Genomic DNA, 21,100 nt, shown 5'->3' with positions numbered 1-21,100 from the left:
ATGTTTGCAGATTGGTCGGCTGTTTCACAGCATCCTGTATGGGTGTGGTCCTAGTTGTGTGCCCATTAGTCTTCTGTGTTGTAACGACCTGGGTAATGGGCTGTGTGGTAACGTTCTGATCTCTGGTATTGTGACCTCCTAAGTCTTGTGCTGTAACATCCTGGGTGGTTGGTTGTGTTGTAATGTCCTGAGCTTTGGTGTTGTGACCTCTTGAGTTCTGTGATGTAATATCCTGAGCAAATGGCTGTGATGCAACATCCCGGATTTTGGTTTGGCTCCAAGTCTTGTCATGTGTTCATGGCATGTGTCAGTTTGCTTTGTGTGGGGATCGGAGGGGGGCGCAGCAGCCGGTGGTGCCAACGTGGTCTGGCTTCTAGATGGTGGTTGTATTTCATCTGTGGGATGGGTTTGAGTGCAATCAAGATGCAACCACACAGCCAACCAACCCGCTTACAGCAACAAAGCCAACACTCTCCACCAGTATTTATAGAGAGACGACAGCTCCGACCATGCTTTGCTTGCACAAGCATGAAGCCGTAAGCACCAGCTGAAGATGATGAGTGAGACCTCGTCGAAACATCGCCAAGATACTCTCAACCTTACACAGGAAAAGATCTGAATACGCCAAGACCTACATAGATATATATTGTATATACCATATTTTTGGACTATAAGACGCATCGGAGTATAAGACGCACCTTAGTTTTGGGGGAGGAAAATAAGAAAAAAGCTGATTGGTGGGTAGATCGGCCTCCCGGAATACCCCCAATCAACTGTTCCTAGAGGTGAATTTTAACAGCAAGTTCTTTGGTTGTGAGCTCTGTGCCTTGCTTTTTTTTCTGCCTCTGAAACTTCTGAAACAGAGCTTCAGAAGTTCTGTTTCTGAGGCTTTTTTTCTGAAGTTTTGTTTCTGAGGCTTTTTTCAGCCTCTGAAACCTCCGTTTGAGAGGCTCGGCAGGGCTACATTCAGAGTATCAGACACACCCAGATTTTCACCCTTTTTTTTGGGGGGGGGGGAAGGTGAATTTTATACTCCAAAAAATACGGTAGTTAGTTAGTTAGTTAGTTCTTGGTGCTTGTTTGCTTGCAGATGTTTCATTACCCAACTAGATGGCTGTACTGTTTACAGTAATATATGGGTTTCTTTATTAATCCATTAAAGGAAAAACAAAAAATCTTTGTTAGAGATCAGTGAAAATAAATTTGTAATTCCCCGCCCCTAAAATCTAACCCCAGCTCTCAAGGATCTGCAGTGCCCAGGTTAAGCACCTCTGCTAAGAAACTTTCAGGGCCAGAAAAAGGAGCAGAAGCAGCACTATTGAGCACAAAACCATGATAAGCACACAGCAGCTGGAGTGGTGGGTTTCGTTGCCGTTGAGTGCCCACTACAAAAAGCCTTCCACCTCCATTAAAAATCTTACCTTCCTCTGTCTTTAAAATGATGGGAGGGTTGTTGATTGGCTCTTCTACCGTTCCTTCTCCACCTCCCCGAGATCTTGAATTCCAGACTTTAATCACTTCCACGTCATTGTCACTCCCACTCCCGCTGGAATTACTGTCTTTCTTAGATTTCTTGCCCTTTGTTTTCTTCTTTCTAAAAATAGATTTAAACATGAAAACTCTTCAGTTGCACTCATTTTATTCCCAACTGTTTTCACATGCAATTCCAACAATAAATGGATTTACTGTTTCAAAGGAGCAACTCAGCTTACTTGGTATCTTCCTCAGAGCTTAAGCTCATTGACGTTTCTTCAGAATCAGAAACTATGAAGTCATCAAGACTGTCTTCATCAAAATAACCCTGAAAAATCAGGCGTTCTTATTAAGCACAGCCAACCTTGTTTCTAACTTTCAGAACACAAATTAAAACACACAGAAATAGAAAGAAGTATGGAACCAGTTATCAAAAAATGAAGCTCCATAGAACTGTCTCACCGCAGGCAGAGCAAGACAGAGAGAAGTAGATTACCTTGTTTTCCTTGCTAATATAATCCAGCTGCAAACACCAAGGATGAGTCCAAATTCTGCTTAACATCTGGAAATCTTGGAAGAGTTTAGCTCCAGCTTTGCCTCTTCCACCTTCACCGCTGTTGCTAACACCTGACAATGGAGTTCAATTACATACTTGAAACAGATTAACCAAACTGTAAATTTAGCAAAATCAACTCACTTTTATGCAGTGCATCAGGAATTCACTCTCTCTTTTTCCTAGTCACTTGTAAGAGAAGGTTTTCCCAGTGCAACGTTGCTACCAGAAATCAGATGATTCCAGCAACTGAACTATTATTTTCTTTCTTAAAATTGCTAAAAATTCATCTTTCATCTTGTTTTACAGGTTTGACAATCTATATTATTTATAGGCATGGCATTTGCACATGCAAACATGTGCAAATGACATGCCTATGTCATTTAGCATGTCATACAGCTTATGCACCAAAACAAATTCCTTGTGTGTCCAATCACACTTGGCCAATAAAATTCTATTCTATTCTATTCTATTCTATTCTATTCTATTCTATTCTATTCTATTCTATTCTATTCTATTCTATTCTATTCTATTCTATTCTATTCTATTCTATTAAAAAACAAATTCACAATATTTTCCCTCATAAGGCCTTAATGTCTATTGCAAATCATATTTCAATATATGCAATGCATATAACTGTATATACAACTGTCGAATATTAACTTTTTAAGAGTAAAGTTCTATCATTCAATCTCAATGTCCCATAAAATTAAAATAGTCGAGGAAATTCAAAACCCATTAAATTTTCCAAAATTTACATTTGATAAAGTTTTAGCTAATACTTATACTTGGCACTGTATCTGTCACACAGGAATTTGTCCAATCCCTTTTTAAAGTCATGGAAGCCAGTGTCCATCCCCACGTCTTCTGGTAATGAATTGTATAAGTCAATTATGTGTTGCTCCTTTTGGTCTGTTCCAATGTCTCCTCCCAGTCAGCTTCAATGGATGAGCCCGGTAGGTTTGGAGAAAGGGAGAAAACTGTCCTTTCTCTGCACCATACACAATTTACATTTGCCTCCTCTTCCAAGATGTGCCCCTTTTCTTGTAGGGGAGAAAACGTCCAAGCTCTATGGCTGTTCTCTCTTCTAGACTTTTTCCAGGTCTGCTACAGACTTTGCAGCAACCAAGACTCTAGTTGCAAATGTACCACCAAGCTATATAAGGAGATTCTCATTCTCCCTGGATACCAAGCCAGCAAGATTACCTGAACTATCCCTAATCATCTTCATCAAGGTAAAAAAATAATAATAACCCCACACTGCTGTTCAGCTTTGCCTACTCCATATCCAAATATCCTCTGGTTCTTTTTTTTTTTCCTTTTACAATGATTAAGCAGTGAATTACCCTTACCTGTTAAATGATCCAGGTAGTACTGGTACAGTTTACACTGTATGGGAGTCATTCTAACAGCTAGGACATACTCGTGTTTTGGTGGCAGGAACTTTGTCAATGCTGTATAATCTTTCCTCTACAATTAGATCAGAAAAAAGAGAAGCTAAACAGTGCTATGGTATCATTTGAGCATCAAAGTATCAACCCTGAGTCAATAAACGTTGTAAGTTAAAATATAGGGAACAACCAAAATGCTTAGAAAGAAAAAAAAAATTCCCTGCACAGAAACCTCTCTCTCGAGTGGAACGACCCTGTGTCACAAGTCAGGCTTGATTCAGACCTAGTGCTAAGTGGAAGTACCCCAGACGGAGGCTTTGGTGTTCCCTAGGGAAAAGTTTCAAAATGTTCACCTTTTTTTTCGTTTGTTTGTTTAACTAACTTCATCGTGCCAGTGGTTATTTTAAATATAGCCTTATGACACAAGCCAACTTGATAAGTATAGTCTGTTTCAAATGAACACTTGAAGGTAAGAGTAATCACGGTTTATTCAGGTGAGGAGCCATAACTATGCACTCTCCTGCTCTGGAGAAGGAAAGGAAAAGCTCACAGCCACACTTCAGCATCGTGCCAATATGCAACTATAGCAATGCGCCTTACACTGCCTGTCTACGACTGACATACACAATTAAGTTATCACCCTTTTTTGCAAAAGATTTTTAAAAGGGGAGGGAAGGAGAAAGTAGAAACACAAATAAACAAGGAGAAAAAAAATGAAAAGGTTAAGAGACTCCCGCATCAGAGCTTGGGGTGAAATGTGGGTCACAAGACTAAAAAGATTAAAAGTTCTGCCCCAAATTATCTTCCATAGATATTATCCAGTAATTACAGGCCACCCTGAGTGCCCGTGCCTGGTGGGTTTACGTTTTAAAATAATAAAAATAATCAAATGGCTGTGGATAAATCAAAGCTTTTAAAATCTTTTCTTTCTTGTTAATCAGGAGTAATGGATTGCTTGTTAAGGGAAAGGTACAACTTCAGTTGACAGGAGAGTGTCAAAACTCTCTGAGTTTCAGTTTCAGATGTAAGGAATTTTTAAACTTTCACAATGGAGCAAAATAACACAAATCAAAATCCACACACCTGAACACATCCAGCTAGCATTTCATACAAGATATGTGCCCTTTTTTTCATCACTCTCACATCTACTAGAGTGGAGTCAGCACACTGGCCGTTCTGGATGGGGTTTATAAATCGATTTCGGAACTCCTTAACTGATCCAAGTAAATTCTCCTTGATGAAATTAACCATGCAGTGATCTGAGGAAGGGAAAATGTAACTTTTAGTTCCTTTCAGCAGAGTAATGTTGCTGCAAGTCTTTAATGAAGATGGACAAGTATATATTCACTGAGGCCTTCTCTAGTTGGGTGGCCTTGGTCCAGAAAGGCAACTTATAAATATTTAAATAAAATAAAGAAATGTTTGGAAGCAGATTCAGGCTGTTCTCTGTTTTAAAAGAGAGGGACTATCAGTTCAAACTGGGGATCGGGCCAGAGCTTTGCACCCAATCTGTGCAATAACGTGCCGGGTGCCTGATGCAGAGCCCTTTCCAGCACCCTGCAATTCAGCCTCCTGCCAAAGTCAGCCAGGGAAAGCCTCCGGAAGTCTTGCTGTCAAGTAACATGGATGCAATGTTTGGACATGCAAAATATTCTTTTCCAGAAGCAGCAGCAGAATTGGTGAACAACTGAGCCAGCTTTCTGACTGTTTTTTTTTTTAAAAAAAACGCAATGCAAGAGAGGACTGCTGCCATCCCTGAAGGCCCAGGTTTACAGTCCTATCCTTGTATGAGGTGTTTTTTTTAAAAAAAACAGAATTGTATTAAAATTGTCACACCACATTACACAAATAACAGGGAGGGAAGAAATTCAAGGAGAGCACCAGCAAAAATATATTTAGTAAGCGTGGAAACGGTGTGCATAGATGTATAAATGCAGATGTTTGTTAAATAATCAAACTGAATATATTTAAGGATCAGCAGTGAGGAGAAAACCAAAGATGCATGGAACATATTATTCCTATTTTATTTTCACTGAAACTGCAGATAGATATAAAACATATGTTTGGCTCCCTCTTAAAATGTACTTACATTCTATGAGATTGTTTTGCAAAGGCGTCCCTGTAAGAATTATCCTTCGCCTGGATCTGATAGAATTCATAGCTTTAGAAACAGCAGAAGCTTCATTTTTTAGGATATGTCCTTCATCGCAGATAACAAAATCTGGGCCTGAAATTACAGAAGTCGCATCTCAGAGATATCGGTCAAGTATGGGACACAAATTAAATGCCACGTCATGGAGGAGAGAAGTGTATTCATTTAACTCCAAAGGGGGCAGATTGTTTACCCGACAATTTAAACTGCTATTCAGAGCCCTCCATACAATATAAAGACATGGGCAACCTGTGCTGCTGGCCAGCCATCATGCTGAGCAGGGTCCTGCAAAGGCTTTTCCACGACAAAAATGCATTCTGTACATGTAGCATTTTTACCGGATGTACACTTTCGGATGGTTTCTTACATGCATTCTCTCACAAGTAGGCAGACAGGGCTATGACAGGACTTTGGAAGAGAGGAGTCACACAATGCAAAGTAACCGCATGTTTGAAATTTACTAAAGGAATTACAGCTCAGCACTTTTAGAAAAATGATGCAGACACTTTAAAAAGCTGCAAACCAATGTTGAGTCTGCATTCTCATAAGATCTTAATTCTCTTCCAAACTGAATTCAAGCTATCATCTAACTCTGGCAAGTAACTACCCAACTAGGAAAACATACTGCTCTTTTACCAATATAAGAGAATATGTGTAGCTCAGGTTTGAACTGAGGGGGCCTTGGTGCTCTCTGAACTTGGTTGTTTTCCTGCCAACATTTCATTACCAAACTAGATAACATCATCAGTGGTAGCTTTGTTGGGTAATGAAACATCTACAAGAAAACAACCAAGCTCAGAAAGCAGCAAGAATGCCACAATACTACTCTTTTACCTGTCTTCAAGAAAAATGCATTTTCTATATTTTAAATATCAGAAATGCAGAATCATGGGGCACTGAACAATTCCCTAGAATTTAAGAACACAAGACAACTATTTGATTAAACATATGCAGGAAACAAATTTATTTGATCATGATAAAATATTCTGTTCATTCTTACGAAAATGTCTCGCCAAGAAAATACACACACAGGTTTTCTGAAGTAATGTTTTTCAACATTTTGTATAAAACCAGACCACAGCACCCTCTACTGTTAACTGGAAATAAAATCAAAGTTGAATAGGACATAATGATTGATTCACAGCAGTACTGACACAAGGAAGTTATCAAGATGGCAACAATCACCAATAACTGGCCAGCCTTGCAATTAGCTTTTCTCCCTTTTGGCTGATTAAAATAAAATCTCCCTACATATCTGTACATATGGCATAGGGCCGGGCTATTTACGGGACTGTCTGCTGCTACCGAATACCTCTCACCGACCCGTGCGCTCCCACAGAGAGGGACTCCTCAGGGTGCCGTCAGCTAGGCAGTGCCGTCTGGCGACACCCAGGGAAAGGGCCTTCTCTGTGGGGGCTCCCACCCTCTGGAACGAGCTTCCCCCAGGACTTTGTCAACTTCCGGACCTCCGAACCTTTCGCCGCGAGCTTAAAACTCATCTATTCATCTGCGCAGGACTGGACTAGATTTTAGATTTTAAATTTAAATTGGTTTTAATGGGTTTTATTATGTATACTGTTATTTTTAATTATTTGGCTATTTGAAATAAATTTTTTTAATGGATGTTTTATTTTGTATTTATATGAATTTTTATCTGCCTGTAAACCACCCTGAGTCCCTAGGGAGATAGGGCGGTATATAAATACGAAAAATAAAATAAAATAAATAAATAAAATAATATCTGGCATCTTCATAAACTCCTTTAAAGAAGAAACTGGGTAGTAAACTTCACAAATGTCTGAAAAGGAACCATTCAAGGACTCTTAAAAAAGAAAAGACTGCCTACTCAATTATACAAATAGGCTTATAAGGGAATCATGTAAATATAGGTAGTTCTCGTGTTACAATGGTAGCTGGGACTGAAGTCATTAAGTGAGGATCCACCCTGACCCAAGTCATTCCTAGCTTGGTCCCTCCCAAGCCCTGGTAAGGCAAGGGATTGCCCCACAAACACCTCTGGCCGTTTTGCAATGGCATTCCTCTGCAATGGTGACCCTGAGGCTCAGCCTGAGATGGAGAATGACAGAAGTCTCAAACAGATGCCCCTTGCCCCACTGTCCCAGGGCCAGCCCCCAATCACCAAGCCCCAGCTCACACTATTTGTTGCTGGGCAGAGTAGCTAAAAGGGCAGAGATGAAAGGGGGGGGGGAGATGGACAGGTGCAGGGACGTGAAGCACCCCTGCAGTCCTAAGTGTGGGTGAGCTGCCAAGTGCCCAGATTTTGATCACATGATCACAAGGGGACGGTAATAGCCAAAATATCAGGGACCATTAAGTACTTGTCAGTTTTGGAAGGCAATTTTTTTTTTGCTTCTTAACTGCCACATTTTTTAGCTGGGGAAGTTGGGAGGGGGTTGTTGTTGGAGTGATAGAAAGTTAGTCATAACAACATTCCATGTCTGATGGAGACTGCCTGGAGAGTGTATCCAATTGAGTGTGAAGAGTTGATTGGACAATGTGATGAACTTGTGGGTGTGGGGCAGGGCTGTAAACTGTCAACTGGATGTGGAAAACCTGGAAGCTTTCAGTTTTGGGTTTTCCCAGCTGTGCCAACATGACATCTCTAATAAATTGGAACTTTGAGGAACCTCAAGCCTCAGAGCTTTATTTCGTTGGGGGTGTTCCTTGGAACCCTGACAGTATTATTTATTCAGTTGTGTTGCCATAACTTTGAATGCTTGATGAACAAATGGTCAGTAAGTAAGAACTACCTGTATAAGGATAAAGCCATCACAGATCCACCAGTCTGACCGCTCAGAAAACAAGACTGCTGAAAGCAGCACAGAAAGAAGGAATGAGTCTTGTACAAACCCTCGGATCTAAAAAGTAGATCCGAGGGTTGCCCCAAAGCCTTCCTACCAGTTGTTTTCAACGTAACTGGATAGACTCCATATTACATTCATTTAATTTTTTTCATCCTGCCTACATTCTGAAGCCCAACCTCTTCTGGGTGCTACTCCAAGGCCAAGCATGGTTCTCAGCCAGAAAAGGAAGGCTGTGCAGGCTCTGGAAGGAGAGATTCATCTCCATATTGCAAATTGAAAGGGAGGGAAATTTCTTGGACTGCCACTTGCCTCCAGCCCATCCGGGTCTCATGGAGTTTTCACCTTTCTTACTCACAAATTTCACAGGAATCCTTGCTCAGGGGCTCAAATGGACGTGCAGGATGACTTCAACTGACTGAGGCTTAACCACTTTTATTCTCTGAAACCTCTACAAATTCAGCTGGAACTGCATCTAGGGAAGCTAGACACAACCAGTCCAGACTCTTTGTCTGTATGGATTCATGCCAGGGGTGAAATTCAGCAGGTTCTGGAGAACCGGTAGCGGAAATTTTGATTAGTTCAAAGAACCGGCAAATACCAACTCTGGCTGGTCCCAGAGTGGGGTGGGAATGGATATTTTGCAGTATCCTTCCCCTGCCATGCCCACTAAGCCACACCACACCACACCCACCAAGACACGCCCACAGAACCGGTAGTAAAAAAAATTGAATTCCACCACTGATTCCTGCCAACAGAAAAACAACACACCCTCTCCTCAAGAGGTCATAACTGGTCCTAATCATTTTGGATAATTTCCCTTCTACCCCCCAGTCTTCCCTTGTTAGGGAAGGTTGTTGAGACCATGGCAAGCAAGCAGCTTCAGAGGCTGTGACAGATTAGACCCATTCGATCAGGACTCACAGAGAGCTACAGTTTCAAGTCAGCATTGGTCCTATGTCCAGCCTGACCCTCTGGGGTCTCTCTGTGGCATTCAATACCATTAAGTATACTATTCTTCCAGGCCAGCTTTGGGGATTGAAAGCGGGGCGTCCATTTTGCAGTGGTTTCCCTCCTGCCTTTATGGCCAGTTTCAATCAGTGCTGGGGGAGAGAGATCCAGCTGCATGCAGGAGCTGGAGAACAGGAGAGGTGAGAGATATGAAAGGTGGTGCCTCAGGACTTGGATCTCTCATCTCTCCTATTTAACATCGCCATGAAACTGTTGTCTAAAGTCATTTAGTGGCATGGAGTCCAGTATCAAAGGTACACTAATGATATTCAATTGTGCAGAGGATGCTGTTCAGTGCCTACCCAGTGCCTGGAGACTGTAAGGACCTGGAGGTAAAGGAACTGGCTGCTACTCAACCCGAGAAAGATGGAGTGGTTGGGGGCTTTTGCCCCCTCCCCTAGGTCAGGAGACCTTATCCTGGACTCTCAGCTCTTGCTGGAACAGCAAATGGCAAATGTGGCTGAGGTGGGATGGAGCTTTGCACAAATTCATCTTGCATCAGTTGTGCCCATATCTTACTTACAGCCACTCAGTCATTTCCTGATTAGATTCTGCAACATGGTCTCCGAGGAGCCATCTTGGAAGCAGCAACCGATCCCCAATGCAGCAGGGTTCTGGGCCCTCTGACGTTCACCTGTGCTATACTTTTGCCTCATGAGCTACACTAGCTTCCAGTTATCTTTAAAACATTACCTGGCGCAAGGTATCTGTGGGACCACCTTTCCCTGAGGGTATCTGCCCAACCCACTAGGTCCCATCAAATGCTGTCAAAGAGTGGGACCTCAGAGATGGGCTTTCTCAGTAGCAACCTTTGGAATAGCCCCCTCTCCTCCCACTTGAGAACTAGAGAAGCCCCACTTTTTTAGCCTTCTGGAACGCTGGGAATATCGGACTGTTCCCCCAAAGACTGAGCTAGGATGGGGTTGATTCGGGGGTCAGGAGTGTAGGTGATTGATAGGAAGGCTATGATGTGTTTTTCTGTTGTTTTTACTGGCTGCTGTGAGCCACTTAGAATCAGTGTGTGAAATAAAAGGCCATGTAAATTCTTTAAATAAAACAAATAAAAAGACAGTACAAGAGCCATGCCATTTCATTAAGCCAGATATTACAAAAACAGAATGCAAACTATTTTCTGCAAATTTATTCAATTTAACTGGATTTATATTTCTCTTGTGCTATATCAACACTTTCAGATACCCTAATGTTTACCAAAAATAACAATAGAAATTTGGAGCAATCTTTAGACTGGGATATACAGTAGTTTGGGAGCTCTAAATATGTTCTGTTTTCAGGCTGGCTTTCAGAATTTCTCTTCTGAACTTTGCTAAAACAATTAACTGTTAAATTAAACAATTAAAGTGGCTCAACAGACTAATGCAGTCTGTTATTAACAGCAGCTGCTTGCAATTACTGCAGGTTCAAGACCCACCAGACCCAAGGTTGACTCAGCCTTCCATCCTTTATAAGGTAGGTAAAATGAGGACCCAGATTGTTGGGGGCAATAAGTTGACTTTGTATATAATATACAAATGGATGAAGACTATTGCTTGACATAGTGTAAGCCGCCCTGAGTCTTCGGAGAAGGGAGGGATATAAATGCAAATTAAAAAAACAACTAGAGCTTCTGACTTACAACAACTATCAGACACCACTTTTCTTTCTTTCTTTGGGGTGGGGAGATAGATAATATCACACATTTAATCATCTTGATTTTTTAAAATGTAAATCTGGATCTTGTGCCTTGAAAATCCAACAGAATTCCAAAGCATATCCAGTTTTACCATTCACCAATCATGTTATCAGTCCCTCTGGTTACTGCTGTTACTTTCTCTAGTTTGAAGAGTGATTATGCCGTCACCCGCATTCTTCTGCCCATTGCTTTGCATATAGAATGGAGTATCTCTCTACTCAAGAACATTTTCTCCTCTACATGACTTGTCACAGAAGGAATGATCTGTAGTGTTTTGTCTTACCAGGATCAACCAATGCTTTGTTAAATATTTCCTTCAGTTTTCTGCTCTTCACATTCCTCCCTTGTGCAAGGTTACGATACATTTCATAGCCTATGATCATGACACCTCCTTCATCCTGCCACCTTTGCAACATATAGCTCCTCTCTTGAGGGCGTTTCACTGTTGCTAGTTCAGAGACCTTGGGAAAGCAAGCAAATAAATGAGTTTTATTTTTTTATGTCAACATGTAATTTGTAATGTGCGTTCCACATATAAATGTGGATCAAATATTCAAAGTCAAGAGGTTCATACTTCTAAACATTAATGTACTGTTCCTGAATGCAGAGATACACTCTACCTATCCATATTACACATTAAATACCTCAAGTTTCTCATCGTCTTCTAGGCCTTCTTGCCATTTTTCAAATTCATTCACCCAGTTGAGGGCTGTATTCAACGGACACACAACAAGGGCAGTTCTGAAATCCAGTTTGTCGCAAAGCAAAACAGTATGAAGAAAACCAACTACCTTCAAAAGGAAGGCAAGAAAATCAGCATTAGAACAAAACTGCACCTGGGGGAAAATTCTTTTTTTAAACAAACAAAAAATGGGAGACAGAACATGAATTATTTTTTTAATACAAAAAGAATATTTTGATGTACTTAGTGTCAGTTAACAACTTTCTTCTTACATTAATTTGCTGTGAATATTTACTATAGTTTCTAACCAATAACCAATTGGTTTTCTCCTCTTTCCATTTTTCTTGATCTCAGGTAACCCATTTTTAGCTACCATAAGTTGTATGCAGCACACTAACTCAAAATACACTATGTTTTAGAATAGGAATGAACAAGGAAGGTCTGGTTCCTAATGAAGTTACTGAGAAAGGGAACATATGTTTTTTAGAAACACTTTTAACCATGTGTGTGTGTGTATATACACACATATATACATACATACACGCACAGTATGTATGCATGTATATGTAAGTGCGTGTGTGTATGTATGTATGCATGAGTGTATGTGTATTTGCTAAATATGTATCAGGCAACTGCCTAGACAAGACCCTGCAGTTTCCTTGGCAAAACTGTTCTGAAGTGATTTGCCATTGCCCGCTCCTTAGGGCTGAAACAGAGTGACTGGCCCATGGTCACCCAGCCAGCTTTGTGACTAAAGCAGGAGTAGAGTTGACAGTGACCATGGCATGAAACCGGATCTTTGTTGTGTGTCTATTATCTACTCTTTCTCTCCTTCTTCTGTGATCCCAAACACTTCCTTCCCCCTGTTTTCAAATCAGAAAGGATTTGATGCAGAAGGAATGACTTTCAAAGGGAGTTGAAGTAAGTTCTTCGGATGTAACTGACAGATGCTCTGACCAGCGCTGCAGAGTCAAATGTTCAAATTCAAGCCCAACCGGAATTTAACTGAGCAACCTGACAGGTCATTCTTTCAACTTATGCCACAGGGTTCTTTTGAGAACGGAATTCCAGTCCTACAAGTGAAGTAGCTGAATTCCTGAAGAAAGTGCAGTAAAGGTACTTAAGCTACTCATTCTTCTCTCCAGGAATTATATATAACAGCGGCAGGAACCTGCATTAGGTAACTTGGACACGTTTCACCGGTTTTCACAAGACGCGATTCTCTTTTACGGGAAGAAGCTGGAGGGAGCAAGGCCCATCCTAGCCAACAGATCTTCAACATACCTGCAAGGTCTTTCCCAGGCCCATACAGTGAGCCAAAATGCATCCAGAGCCTGCAGATTTCTTGGTTTTTTTCAGAGATTCACAACAGCAATCCCACATAAACTGAACACCTAGAAACAATGTTTTTAAAAGATCCTTTAAAATTTAACAGTGGACTTATTTTTGCTCTGAAGCACAACAACTATAACAGAACACTGTAATCAATAGAAGACAATATTCAAAGCTCAGGGTTGGGGACCTTGGTGCTCTTTGAGCTTGGTGGTTTTCTTGCAGACGTTTCACTGCCAAACTAGGTAACATAATCCATGCACTGATGATGCCACCTAATTTAGTTATGAAATCTCTGCAAGATAGTCACCAAGCTCAGAGAGCACCAAGGGCCCCACAGAACACTCTAGTGTGGTTCTAACCCAATCGATTCAAAACACACGTCTCCTAAATCCAGCATTTTTAAATAAAAATCTTACCATCTACTTGATGAGGTTTAAGTTTTGTCACTATGCTTGGATGAACTTGCACTAATGGTTCTTTGGTTTCTTCATCTTCATCTAAAACCAGCTTAGTTGTAATTGGACATTTCAAAGGTGTATCTTCTACTTCTATGACCTGGAAAGATTGTTTGGGATGTATGCATTTAATTCAAGATATTCAACATTCAAGCTACACTGAAGGCAAATATACATCAAGAGCTACAGCCAAATGGAGGTCTTTTTTCAGGCTGCATTTAAGTTGGAGAAAAGCTCACAAGGCAATTCAATGGGACGTATTCCCAGACAAGGGCTCCCCCTTTTAAATTAACAGCGGGGTTTGCATTGCACTTTCTGCATGCTTGGAGTTGCTAAACACATCCATAGCAAATAAATTCGTTTAAGTCTATGCACATATGATGATTTAAGATAGAAAAAAAAAAATTTCAGCTGGCCAAAATCTGACACCCCAAAATAAAATATGTGCCTCAGAGAACTATAACAAAATATGCCTGATTAGTGGGCAATCAGTCAAAATCTTCTGTGAATTTATCTGTCCTTATTGGAAGTTTAGAAATCTATTTGTCCATTATTTCTATTTTTACTAGCTTCAAACTGAAGTGCTATAGAATATTGTAGATACAACTCTGAGAACACATGGAATATTATTAACTTTGGAAGGATATTGCTGAACCCGAACAGCAGGCAGCATCATGGCCAATGCACAGCACAGAGTCCTGGTTTGACACAGGGTGTGCCAATGGCCTGGAGGAAAAAACTTATTCAAAGCTGTAAGGTAAACAAAGCCTCATGTTCCGGAACTTCTCAAGGGACTGTTCCAGAGGTGGCATGTGGAATTATAAAATTCTACTAAGAAAAGGACAGAAGCTCAGAAAGAAAATTAAGAAGTAACTGCCCCAATTATAAAAGAAGAAAACATATTCTTTGTATCCTAGCACTTTATTTTACCTGCTTTCAATAAAGATTCCTCTGTAGATCAGATGCCCCCAAACAATGGGTTAAATATTTTGGTGCTTTATTTAGTGATAAATCCGTCAACACAGGATATTTGCCTTGAAAAACATTTGTTCCTGAATCTCTTAACATTTCACAGACATACGTAAGTACCGTAAGTAAGTAAAGTAAGTAAATAAATAAATGTTTGGGGATTTAATTCCAACAGAATCACAGCTATAATACTACTGGGGAACTTCAGTATTCACAACTGGCACACATTTATGACGTAGCACATTTGTGAAATTCACAGCTGGCTTCCAACAAGCAAAGTCAATGGAGAAACTGGCAGTAAAATTACAAGTCATGGTCATGTGATGTTTCACTTAATGACCACAGGTGATTCACTTAACTGCAGCAGAACCAACATTGTAAGTCTGGAGTGGTCATGTGATGTTTCACTTAATGTAACAAAGTTGCCAATCCTAATTAAGATTGTTGCTTGTAGCAAATATGCTAGCATGTTATCAGTAAACTAAGAAGTCTAATGTGCCCCGCCATGTTTTATAGCTTTTCTGATTCCAGCAGAATGGATGCTTCAAATTACAGGTAATCTTCATTTAGTGATGACAATTAGGACAGCAACTCAGTCGTAAAGTGAAGTGGTTGTTAACTGGAACAAGGACTGTGCTTATGATCTTACTTCAGCTTCTTTTGTATTACAGACCCGTGAAAGTCATAAATGCAAGGATTGCTCATAAAGTTATTTTCTTTTCGATCACTGCTGCAGCCATGGAAGATCCCTAAACGAGGGCTACCTGTAGTTAGAAATTCTTGCTAATTTGGTGATTTTTATCAACCTCTACTATTATTATTATCCGATTCTTATATTAGTTCTTTAAATACCATGCTGTCACCTGATTAGATCTTAAAAGCATCATATGAGCATACCTATTTCAATCTAACATAAGTCTTTTTTCAAACATGACAACTTTAAGATGTGTGAACTTCAACTCCCAGAATTCTCCAGTCAACCATGCTGGCTGGGGAATTCTGAGAACAGTGTTGTAATGTAACTTTTAAAAAAGACTTTGAAAAATTATCTTTGAAAAAATAAAAGGTAAAAAAAGAGTAATATAATGTAATCCTCGTGTAATCCAATGGTATAAAAAACCTTAAAAAGCTTTTAAATTCAGGGTAATTATCCACATGCTTTCAGATAAATCCAGCCAGAGCTTTTCAAAATGTGGACCTTGCCTTTCATTCCAACCCAACCACAACAGTCAAGGCAATTTAGTGCTGTTAAAACTACATGCTAATAAAAGCAAAATATAAACATTAAAATATGAAAGCAAAGCAAGAGTCTCAAATGAATACATCTGATAAGAGAAAATCAGGGTTCTGCATATATGTCGATTTAAGAAAAGCTATCCTGTTTCCAAACACCTTGCTAAGTACTTCTGCAATGAAAACACTTCAACATGTTCAAGAAAAAAGGCTTTCAACAGCAAAATGACATAAAACAAGCCCTGACTATCAGACATATTTCTATCAGCGTTCTCTTTTTAGCAGGTTTTGCCTTTCCTCAACACTTGTTTAAAAATCCTGGTAATATCCCAAATAAAAAAATATAAATACTTCTCTGAGCTTCTCCCTTTCACGTTCCCTTTCTGCAATCCGTTTTCTTCTCTCCTCTTCTTCTTTCAATGCATTTTGCGTTTCTGTTCTGAGTTTATCATCTTTAATAATCCTCCTTATTTTTTTCCTGCCTTTTCCGGGAGATTTAGAATCATCATTATCGTCATCTTCAGTATTACTCTGTAAAAGTTCCAGAAAGATATATTCTTAATCATAATTTCAAATAAAACACAAAACACTCTTTCAACAAGATTAACCATGTACTGTTATTCCAAAAACGAATACTGGTTAACCAAACTGCGTAATGGGACTTTTGTATTTACACCAGGTGGAGTGTAGAAGGCATCCCTTGCATTGACAGTAAGCATTTCCCATGTGTACAAATTGAGATCTCAAAGACTAATTTCTATTTCCTTTCCATCCTCAACTGGATTTGGGATTTCCTATATTTCCAAAGTCCTTTACTGTATTATAAATCACACAGGAGCAAAGTAAAAGAAAAACAGGTGCCAATTTTTAAATTTAATTTAAAAAATGCCATGACTGTCACACAATGAAGTGGGATTTGGTGTGATTTGGAATAGTCTGTCCAATCCAAAGTAAAGCTATGGGGAATGAGAATGCTAATATCAGAGGACAGGATGTAACAGTTGCTTACTACTCTGAGTTCAGGATACAGAATCTCAGAACTGGAAGGGTCCCTTTAGCCACTGTGTCCAACTTTAAGCATTCCTGACTGATGTCTATGGAGATTCTCAGGCATCCAGGTCATGGTTGTCTCTGTTTTTTCAAGAGGCAACTGGACTGTCTTTGTTTTTGCTTGAAAACATTTCGCTCCTCATTCAAGAAGCTTCTTCACTAAATGACCCACCATTCTCCACCATTCAATCAAAGCTGAAGAAGCTTCTTATATGAGAAGCGAATCGTCTTCAAGGAAATACCAGAAAGTCCAGTTGCTTCTTGGGGAAAAAAAAGCACCTTTGGGATTTCTGACATAATTATTTAGTTGCCCCTTGAGTATATCTAGTGAAGGGATGTCCATCCTCACTTAGAAAAACAGGGCATTTTTCTCTTACGATAACCTTCTTAAAAACTAAATCCCTTTCTTCTATTATATGCACACGGGGCTGAGAATGCAATTCTATCGCCCATCACTCACCTTTTCTCCAAACTAAGCTCCTTGCTGCTCTTTCTCAGGGGTCTTAATTTATACTTCCCCGATCAACCTTGTGATTCTTCTCTAAGCCCCTTTCCAGTTTCATGAATCTTTTCAAAACCAGAATTGGCCACGATACTTGAGTTGGAATTGAACTAGAACATCTATCCTTATGAAGGAATGGTTTGTGGGAATGATCTTGTTCCACAGCCAGAGGAACACTCTGGCAATCTTGGCAACCATAGAAGGAATAGGGGTATGGGAAACATCTCAGAAGAGACCCCTACCTATTTCTTGAGGAGTAAAAGTGATGGGGGAGGAATGTTATTTTCAGATTTGCAAGATCTGAAATATTAATATAAGCTTAAATAAAGTTGTTGTGTCCTGTCGGCCGCTGGCCACCCCAACAGCCGAATCAGAGGAGGAGGAGGGGGAAGCGTGGGAGCCAGGGTCAGCATCAGGGCAACCTGGGAGTTCTGAGGGGGAAGAGGGAATGGAGCTGTCAGAGAGAGAGGCGGAGCCTGGGCCGTCCGTCAGCCCTCAGATGGACAGTCAACAGCCCCCAGGTCTGGAGGTGGCTGATGAGGGAAGAGGAGGAACAGCTGGGTTCAGTGCCTGACGGGCAGACACACAGAAGGCAGAGGAGAGGAAAGCAGCAGAAATCTATGGGCCGGTTCTTGGGATGGAAGAGCCACCGCTGCTAACGAGGCCCACCCTAGCTCTGGGGATAAAAGGCAGGGGGCAGAGATGAATAAGTGTGGCAGACAACTATTCATCTTCTGGCTGGACAGAATTCTTAGCCTGCAAGATAAACTTTTTGCTAGAGCTGCTGGCCTTCCTAATAAAGGAACCTTCTGAGTTCCCGTCAGAGGGTTTGTCGTGTTTGGGGAGCTGGGTCAGAGCAAAAGGCATGCTTCCTGTCTGCACTCTCTTGCAAGGCTGACAGTTGCCATATCAAACTTGTTTGGATAGTTTTGTGACTTTCAAAAAACATCTCATTGTAGTTGGGAAAGTATTTGTAAAAGATTTTTAAAGTCATGGAGATTTAAAGACAAAAATAAAACAAAAACAAAATGCTGGTCTAACCAAGCAATATTACCTTGTTGTTTTCACTAGATGAATCTTCCTGGACTTTTATGCGTCTCCTTTTCTTCTTCTGTTTGTAACTCCTCTGATTTTCTTCTAATTCTGCTTTCTTGGCGGATCTAAAAAATTGAAGGAGTACTGTTCTAAAAAGGATTATTCTTGGCTAACTGTACACTGCTTTTTTTTTCTTATTTTCCTCCAAAATTATATATACATTATTTCTAATCAAGTCAATCTAAACTATTTAAGAAAACGTAGCTGCAGTTTTTCCCTCTTTATTTATGATCCAGTTAATTCTTGTTTCATCTGCATTAATATTTTAGAATGAAGGAGTGCAGTTAGGAGATTTTCACACTGCATTAAGTTATACTTTAATAGTGCTTTACTGAATAGTGTTTTATTGGCTGGTTTGTTATAATATGGTTTGCAAATCATGCTTTATTCTAATATTATAACATCGCAAGCCAGAAATGAAACAAACCATACCGGTTCCGTGCTTTCTGTAATGTGTGAAACCAGGCAAAAAATACAGGAGTATACTGGATGCTTATCTTTTTTAATAAAAGAAAAAGGCAAAAATGCCTGGATTTTAGGAAACTGGATTTGTAAAAAAAATTAAAAAAATAAAACACAATAATTCCAAAGCATTCCAGATAGTAAATAGGGTTTTGTTTCTGTCTCTTTAAAAAGCAGCATTATAAGGGTGGGGGCAGCTGAAGTCGGGGCAGAGACATGGATGAGAGAAGCTACGCAAGTCCCATCTATTTCTTCCACTTGGAGAAGCCCTACGGGGCCAGGTCACCTTGGAGGGGTGACAAAGAAAGAGGGAATGCTTTGGAAATCATGAGGAGAGCACAGTCTCCTCGTTTGACCCAAAGAAAACCCCTTTATCTGGTGGAAGAGAGGATGGCCATTATGGCTGAACCGAAGCCGTGACAGCTGAAAGGGAAGAGAAGAAGGGAAAGATCTTGCAACACTGTGTACGATGTGGGTGAGAAATCTCTAATTTTTCCTGTGAAATTTTCCCTAAAGCACCATCTAAGGAAAGTGGGACTCAACTGAAGTGGTGGTAGGGTCTTTCCCAAACCCCAAAGAAAAGTGGCGACTAAAAATTGGGAGCGAATGTCAGACCCGAAAAAGAAAGAACGAACAGAAAATGTTACAAATCTTAAAGGTAAGAGATAGATTGGGCTGGCTAGTTTTTCAGCAAACTAAACTGTTTTAAAATATTGTACTATACTTTGGTTATCATCTTGAAGTGAGGAATTTTTGAAAAATGATTAAAGCAAGAAAATAAAAAGAAAATAGGGCCATATTTGCAGCTGAACCAGAGAAAAAAGACTAAGAGCAACACCTATTGGCCGGGAAAGACATTACAAAAATGAGTAAGTGATAAGCGGAGATCTGTTATGTGTAAAAGAGAAGCTGAAGACAACTGTAACTGATTATACTTGATGTTTAGAGACAAACTGTGAGAACATTTAACTGCTAGAACCTTGAGGATTACAAATTTACAAATCTGGTGTACACTATGCGAGTGTGAAACAGTTTGGACTTGCTTCAAAACTAAGAGGAGATGGCTAATGGGCTATTCAAGAGTGATCTGTGAACTGCTGGAATATTGGCTTTTCTTTTTTTTTTTTTTTTGGTACGACAGACAATTAAGAAATTGGGATTTTGAAAGACTATTGGGTAAAGCTTTAAAGTAAAGTTATAAATTACTAAAATAAGGCAAAATGTCATAACAAAGAGAAATAAATTTATTATTAAAAGGAATATTATTGATCTCCCAAAACATGCAGGAAGAGATGACGAGGAACCACAGGGAGATAAAACAATTGATTCGAGATATAATTGTGAGACCAGAGAGCTATGAACAAACGGCATTGAATAATGAACAGAAATCCCAGGAAATAGAGGAGAAAATAGAAAGGAACAAAAAAAGCAAATTATACTCTAGATCTCTTTCATACTTCAAGAGACCAAAATGTAAAACAGGTTATACAGAAAGACCCTCATGAAGTGAGGAAAGAATCAGGGAAAGGCTTTTTGAAGATTCAAAAGTGTGAAGAAGCGATAGAGATAGATGAAATACCTAGATTAAATGCAAATGAGGCAAGAAAATACAAGATCCCAGGGAAAGAGCAAAGGAGATGTGCCAAGAAGTTAATAAGAGTTGGGGGGGGGGGACAAACAGGCAGGAGTTGAGGGATAGATGTAGAATACCTTTTAAGCCAGGAGTTGTGAGCATGAGAACTAAGATGGAGGTAGAATAGAGAAATGGGGAAAATATTACTACATATATCACTAGATAACAACATTCAGGTATTAAGCAGATTAGAAATTGAAAGGTGACCGTATATGTCTATCAATAGTTACATAATAGAAGCAAAAGATAGAAATTAAAAGGTTAAGAGAATGATTAACCAAATAATGAAAAATTATTAATACGAAGAATATTATCAATGTTACTATAATTATGATTATTACTGCTATAAACACACTGTTCATGTAGATATTAAGTTTATTTTCTTCTAATGTAATTTCAAGAAAATATATAGTTATATTTGAAAGAGACAGTACCTAGAAAATACACTGTACTTCGTAGGGAAATGGAATGTTATATACAACAAGGAAAAGAAAAAGATGGAAGGAAAGAGAAGTGGAGAGATGAAGGGAGAGAGGGAAGTGGAGTGGAGTGGGGTGGAGGAGAAGAGAGGAAGGCCGAGGGAAGAAAAGAA

General features: G+C 39.8%; 1 protein-coding gene across 3 annotated transcripts in view; it reads right to left on the bottom strand.

The window, feature by feature from the left end:
- The window catches only part of ATRX (ATRX chromatin remodeler), a 115,195-nt gene that overhangs the window by 21,262 nt on the left and 72,833 nt on the right, over window positions 1-21,100 (bottom strand). For all 3 annotated transcript variants that reach the window (XR_009156720.1, XM_058197028.1, XM_058197027.1), the window contains exons 14-25: window positions 18,373-18,478; window positions 16,118-16,297; window positions 13,526-13,664; window positions 13,059-13,168; window positions 11,737-11,883; window positions 11,376-11,553; window positions 5,507-5,644; window positions 4,501-4,676; window positions 3,379-3,496; window positions 1,970-2,100; window positions 1,713-1,801; window positions 1,422-1,594 (exon numbers count right to left, since the gene is read on the bottom strand). Coding sequence is in view for 2 of the 3 variants with exons in the window: in XM_058197028.1 (XP_058053011.1) it covers window positions 1,422-1,594; window positions 1,713-1,801; window positions 1,970-2,100; window positions 3,379-3,496; window positions 4,501-4,676; window positions 5,507-5,644; window positions 11,376-11,553; window positions 11,737-11,883; window positions 13,059-13,168; window positions 13,526-13,664; window positions 16,118-16,297; window positions 18,373-18,478 (1,685 nt within the window). In the remaining variant the exon portion in view is untranslated. The remainder of the gene's footprint in view (window positions 1-1,421; window positions 1,595-1,712; window positions 1,802-1,969; window positions 2,101-3,378; window positions 3,497-4,500; window positions 4,677-5,506; window positions 5,645-11,375; window positions 11,554-11,736; window positions 11,884-13,058; window positions 13,169-13,525; window positions 13,665-16,117; window positions 16,298-18,372; window positions 18,479-21,100) is intronic.

This window comes from Ahaetulla prasina, chromosome 11, assembly GCF_028640845.1.
Source record: "Ahaetulla prasina isolate Xishuangbanna chromosome 11, ASM2864084v1, whole genome shotgun sequence".
NCBI lineage: Eukaryota > Metazoa > Chordata > Lepidosauria > Squamata > Colubridae > Ahaetulla > Ahaetulla prasina.
This window is presented reverse-complemented; position numbering and strand designations above follow the sequence as displayed.